Raw genomic sequence first — 6,000 nt, 5'->3', positions numbered from 1 at the left:
CTTTTCCCTTTCGAATGTTTCCCTTTCATTGTTCTCTCATTTTTTTGCTCATCTGTATCGATTGTAATCAGAATTCTAATTTTCTGCAAGCATGTTGTGTCGGGCCGCTCAACGGCGACAAACGCTACTCCAATTAGGCAGATCGTATGAGCACCTATCCTCTCCGTGGATTTCCTCTGTGTACCCGCGATTGAAGTGCCAATCGAGCAGAATTCAAACTTTGTGTCGACCGGTTATCCTGCCAACACTCGAGGCTCCTAACTCCCTATCCTTACAATCCACCCGTTCATTAGCGACAGCAACATCAGATATCAATATTCCGTTCGAGGGTTTACCATATGGGCATGCAGAGATCCACTCGCCTCTAAATGTCTCCCCTCTTTCGAATTCGCCGTGGAACGAGCGGCTTCCTTATCCGGAGCCCGACGACATCGATACCTCTTCAGTCATCATACGAAAGGATTTCCTAATCAGCCGGCCGCCTTCTGTTAGAAGATCTAATGGAATTGGAGGCGAGCTGAGTGAGATGCTTGCAAACTTAGATGTCAGCCTCTCAGCTGCTATGTTTCGTCGCTCGGAGATTCTGATTCATCGTGTCGCCAAACTCATTGGGTACGGTACGCCGGAAGTCCTTGACCTTCACAACAAATATCTACGTTCAATGATCTCGCATATGATTGTCCACCGACGCTACGGGATGGTGTGGTGGGCGCAGAAATGGTTTGAAGTCGACATGAAGTATGCTTTTGCGGAACCGGATGCCATAACCTACGCCTTGATGATTAAGATGGCGCTACGGATGTTATTTGAGAATAAGCAGAAACGAACAGTGAGGAGGTATTGGAATCTTGCAAAGGATGCAGAGATTGAAGAGGAAGTGTTGGGTCTTCCCATATTATCGGAAGCGGACTTGGGGCTGCTATCAGAGGTATGCTCTATTAGTTGATCGCGTTACGGATTTTCTTTTCTTGTGACTAATTACATGATATTCTTTAACTAGATATGTTCCGAAAATGCTTATAATGACTCAACCATGCCGGACGAATCCTCCATCGAACCGGACGAAGACTTTTCTAAAGTTAAACCGAAGGTGCACCCTCCTGACGATATTGCTATTGTTCGCCCTACCGATCAACGAGGACTTGGCCTCAGTTCGCTGAGAGAGACTTTATCTATTTTTGACTCGGAACAAGCGGTTCCAAGACCACCCGATTTGACTGGTTCCCAAGAAGAACAGGATCTGGCTTATGCGCAGATGAGGCAACGTCGCCTTGAATCAGATTGCGTCGAGTCAGCTATTGCCCGTTGGAAGAAGGAAAGCGAAATGCTGCACAGAGTTGGAGTCAATCCTATTCCCAGCAAGCCGATGGGCGCCTTTCTATACGATTGGCACACACAGCTCATGTCAAGGATAAATGAGGAGCTGGAACGTATCGAGGAATCTGAAAAGAAGTCGCGCATGTCACCGGCGGACAGCCAACGTGTAGAAATATCTCCATATCTGAGAGCGATCAAGACCGACAAACTCGCCGCCCTGACTATTCTTAGCACTTTTAATGCTCTCAATAAAAGTGGCGTGGATAAGGGGGTAAAGTTGACAGGGCTCGTGATGTACGTGGGAAAGGCAGTCTACGACGAGTACTTGGCGATGCAACTGCGTGAATTGGAGAAGAAGTCTAAACCTACAAAGAAAACCTCGGCCCTCATCGATAAACTTGTCCACAAGGGCACAAGAAAGGCACAAATTCAATGGCGACGAATAATTGCAAGATTTGAGCAAAGCCAAAGGCCAGTTGATTGGTCACCTGTTGTTCAAGCCAAAATTGGAGCTTGCCTTGCGTCAATGCTGTTGTCGACAGCAACTGTTCCTGTTCCTACGAAAGATCAGAAAACGAACCAGCAAAAGCAGACTGACCAAGCCGCTTTCAGACGAGTTTACCAATTGGAACGTGGGTTTAGAGTTGGCTATGTTCATGCCAATGACTATATCATAGAGAAATTACGCCGAGAACCTCTCGGTGAATTGTTAGCAAAACACTTGCCCATGGTCTGTCCTCCACGCCCCTGGACCAGTTCTCGAGGAGGTGGCTTTCTCGAATATCCGTCGACAGTTATGCGAGTCAAACAAGGGGATATCTCTCAACTGAGTTATGTGGAAACCGCAGCAGCCCGTGGAGACCTGGATACTGTCTTTGCTGGATTAACTGTCCTAGGAAAAACTGGCTGGAAAATCAACCGAGGGGTCTTGAATGTGATGCTCGAGGCCTGGAATAGTGGCGAAGAAATTGCTAACCTTGCTCCTGAAAATCCAAATATCATCGAACCAGAAAAGCCCGACACGGACGACCGAGATATCCTTAAAGATTATTATCGGGCAAAAATGCATGCCACTAACGCTCGTACAGGATACCATTCACAGCGATGTTTCCAGAATTTCCAATTAGAAATTGCGCGAGCATACAGGAACGAAACCTTTTATCTCCCCCACAACTTGGATTTCCGTGGCCGCGCATATCCGATGCCACCATACTTTAATCAAATGGGTGCCGATCATTGCCGTGGTCTTCTCTTGTTCAGTAAAGGTCGCGAATTAGGCGCAAGCGGCCTGAGGTGGCTAAAAATTCATCTTGCGAACGTGTTTGGTTTCGATAAAGCTAGTTTCCAAGAACGGGAGCAGTTTGCAATGGACCACCTGGAAGACATCAGAGACTCCGCCATTAATGGTTTAAAGGGCAAAAGATGGTGGCTTGATGCTGGAGACCCCTTTCAGTGTCTTGCAGCCTGTATAGAATTGACAAATGCAATGGCACTAGAAGACCCAACCAAATTTGTCTCCCACCTGCCTGTTCATCAAGATGGTTCTTGCAATGGTCTTCAGCATTATGCTGCCCTGGGAGGTGATGTTATCGGCGCCCAACAGGTGAACCTTGAGCCTTCCGATCGCCCCTCGGATATATATACCGGCGTTGCGGAACACGTCAAACAATCCATTCAAAAGGATGCAGCCAATGGGAATGAAACTGCAAAACTACTCGAAGACAAAATCACCAGGAAAATTGTGAAACAGACGGTTATGACCAACGTTTACGGTGTCACATTCCTCGGGGCGATCCGGCAGGTGCGGAAACAACTGGTGGATCATTACCCTGACCTCTTGCATTCTGGAGTTGCAGGTGAATGCGCCACATATATCGCGAGAAAGATATTTGTTGCATTAGGTTCGATGTTTACTGGTGCCCACGACATCCAATTTTGGCTTGGTGATTGTGCAAATCGTATCAGTCAGTCCTTGAGCCCTGAGCAAGTCGAGGCCCTTTCAGACGAAGGGAACCTGAAGGTAGTGGGGAGATTCCAAGGTGCAAAAAAGTTGGCAAAAAATATCAAGGATCCCAAATCCCACTTTAAATCTACCGTTGTCTGGACAACTCCCTTGAAACTCCCTGTTGCCCAGCCCTATAGAGACGCTGCCTGCGTCAAAGTTTTTAGTGATTTGCAGCAGCTCAGCATCCGGAACCCTCAGGCCAGTGATGTCGTCAACAAGCGTAAACAACTACAGGCGTTCCCTCCCAATTTCGTCCATTCCCTTGACGCTACTCACATGTTTCTTTCCGCGGTCAAATGCGACGAACTCGGTCTCTCTTTCTCCGCAGTCCACGACTCTTTCTGGACCCACGCAGCCGATGTCGATACTATGAACCGTGTGCTTCGTGATGCCTTTGTTCGAATGCACTCCGAAGATATCATACAGAGACTGGCTTCCGAATTCAAAACTAGATACGCAAATCACATGTATCTAGCCCACGTTCAGCCTAATACGCAACTGGCAAAGACGATATCGAAATGGCGCAAGACTACCAAATCAGCAAATAGCAAGCAGGCCCAATTGGATGAACTTGTTAATGAGTATAGGCGACTGAAACTCCTGCGATCCAACGACCCGAAGTTGCAGACTCAGGGCCGTGAAATGGTCACAGCTGGAAAGTTCGTTGCAGAGCTCCAGGATGCCGAGTCCTCACTTGCCTCAATGCAATCTCTCGGTGTAGCAGGCATCGGACAAATTCCGCCGGACGAATCCGTAAAGCCCAAAGGGGACCGAGTAGTCACTTCGGAAGACCCCTTAGATGAGCTTGAAGAATCGCTTTTGGGTGATGCACTGAGAGTTGATCCTTCCAACCAGCCGGACGAGCTCTCAATGGACCAGGGTCTCGATGTTGCAGCATCGCCAAGCACAAAGCCGAAGGCCAAGTCTAAACCTGCCCCTATTTGGGTTTGGCTGCCGTTGACCTTCCGCGCAGTTCCCGCAAAGGTATGCATTAAATTTTTTATCACATGTTCCATATTTCCTGTTTTGTACCAGTCTCCTTGACTTCTTTTTTACTAACTATATGCAGGGCCAATTCGACGTCACGAAACTGAAAAACAGCGAGTATTTTTTCTCATAAAACGATTCGAATCTATACATACTTATTCATTTTCCTTTCGATATACCTTTTTTCTCTCCTACATTTCTAGGCGCTGAGGAATATGATGGACAAAAGCAGAATATAGAGAGCAACGGATCATCTCATCTTCGACACATGCATATATATACCAGTGATCTTTTTTTTTTTTTTTTTTTGGTTTTGATATATGTACACCACCGCCGCATTCTGTTTGGCGTTCATGGCGGCCAGCGAGGTTCTCATTTTGTTCCTCTTATGATACTCTTCTTCTTGTTGTAACTTATTTCAATCCTCCTTCGCATCCTCCGTTTTCAATTTCGACATGTAAAAGGGGCGTGTATTTCCTTTACAATTCTTCGATGTATAAAGGATTCCTTATTTCCTTTGGCAGGTTGACCAGGATTTGTATCTTTGTCCGCTGTTTTCTGGGCGATCGTGGACATGTACTTTTACGCTATCCGAGCTATCCCAGCCGTCGTCCCGAAAATATATGTATGGATATCTACTTTGAGAAAGACGTCTAGAAAAAGAAGATTGATGTATGATATTTATTTTATTGTATAAGCTACCTACATTTCTCAATTCTAAAAACCAACCACCAATGCTTTTCGTGGTGGTTGGCCGACCCACCAACCAGCCAGTATTCTATATGCTTGTAAGCCATCTTGTTGAGTCGCATTCTTTCCTGTAAGCATTACATCGGAAACGCGCTCAGTTGTACCTACAGAAGGGCAGCTTGCTTCCCCCTTGTTGCCTTCTCCATCACCCACAACGACTGTGCCTCCGCTCTAACTGTCCCATCCTCGCCAACAACCTGGCCCTCCAAAAACCACTTCCTCCCCTCCACCCTTTTCAACCACGCCTTCACGATGATTACTCCAGGAGTCTCCACAGGCGATCGGAAAGAAAGTTGCAATCTTGCAGTGTATAAACGCGGCCTGGACTCTCCACCATTGACTGGCATATCCTGCCTAAATGCTTCCACGCAGTTACTCAGCGTTTCGTCTAGCAACGTAGCAAGAACGCCGCCATGAACCGTGTCGCGGAACCCGCTTAGCGAGGGGCCCAGCTGGAGGAGGAGGAGAAAGTCTGCATCTTCAGCCGGCGGCGAATTTTGCACAGCGGCGGCTGGAGGTGGGGGCGGTGGTGTCGGCGACCGTGTCGATTTTTCATCCTCCGTCCCCGAACCCCTAGCTGACAGCACGGCAGCCAGTGGATTCAATTCGGGTCTGCGCACAACAGCGACTAATCGCGGGACGGTGTCCGGCGTGTTGATTACGTTGCTGAAGAACCTGTCCGTTGTGTCCTCCTCCCCTCTATCGAAGCGCGGGAGGAACGGGATGACGCGATACGTGGATGGGTTATTAAGGAACGGTTTGGCGCACGGAATGGCCGAGAAGAAGTTGATGTCATCCTCTGAAACGGGAGCATTGTTGATGAACTCGTCATATGTTGTGTATGTGTGTTTCTCCTTGAGCATGGTGGGGGCGGGGAAGCCGTGGTGGTAAATATGAATTCTGGACTTGTTTGGTCCGTACGATGAAGAAACAAGAAACAA

General features: G+C 47.7%; 2 protein-coding genes across 2 annotated transcripts; one reads left to right on the top strand and one right to left on the bottom strand.

The window, feature by feature from the left end:
* Window positions 1–91: 91 nt before the first annotated feature.
* Window positions 92–4,442, top strand: HCAG_01030 (conserved hypothetical protein; the record flags this gene model as incomplete). The annotated part of the gene is made up of 3 exons (XM_001543934.1): window positions 92–928; window positions 1,001–4,306; window positions 4,392–4,442. 3 exons carry the CDS (start codon window positions 92–94, stop codon window positions 4,440–4,442), a joined length of 4,194 nt encoding a protein of 1,397 aa, XP_001543984.1.
* A 375-nt stretch (window positions 4,443–4,817) lies between these two features.
* On the bottom strand, window positions 4,818–5,922 carry HCAG_01029 (predicted protein; the record flags this gene model as incomplete). Its single annotated transcript, XM_001543933.1, has 2 exons — window positions 4,818–4,962; window positions 5,168–5,922. The coding sequence occupies 2 exons, from the start codon at window positions 5,920–5,922 to the stop codon at window positions 4,818–4,820; spliced, it is 900 nt and encodes a 299-aa protein (XP_001543983.1).
* Between the last annotated feature and the right edge of the window lie 78 nt (window positions 5,923–6,000).

This window comes from Histoplasma capsulatum, genomic scaffold (genome assembly GCF_000149585.1).
Source record: "Histoplasma capsulatum NAm1 scaffold_1 genomic scaffold, whole genome shotgun sequence".
Taxonomy (NCBI): domain Eukaryota; kingdom Fungi; phylum Ascomycota; class Eurotiomycetes; order Onygenales; family Ajellomycetaceae; genus Histoplasma; species Histoplasma mississippiense.
Note: the sequence above shows the minus strand (reverse complement) of the source record. Positions and strands in the feature narration are given on the sequence as shown.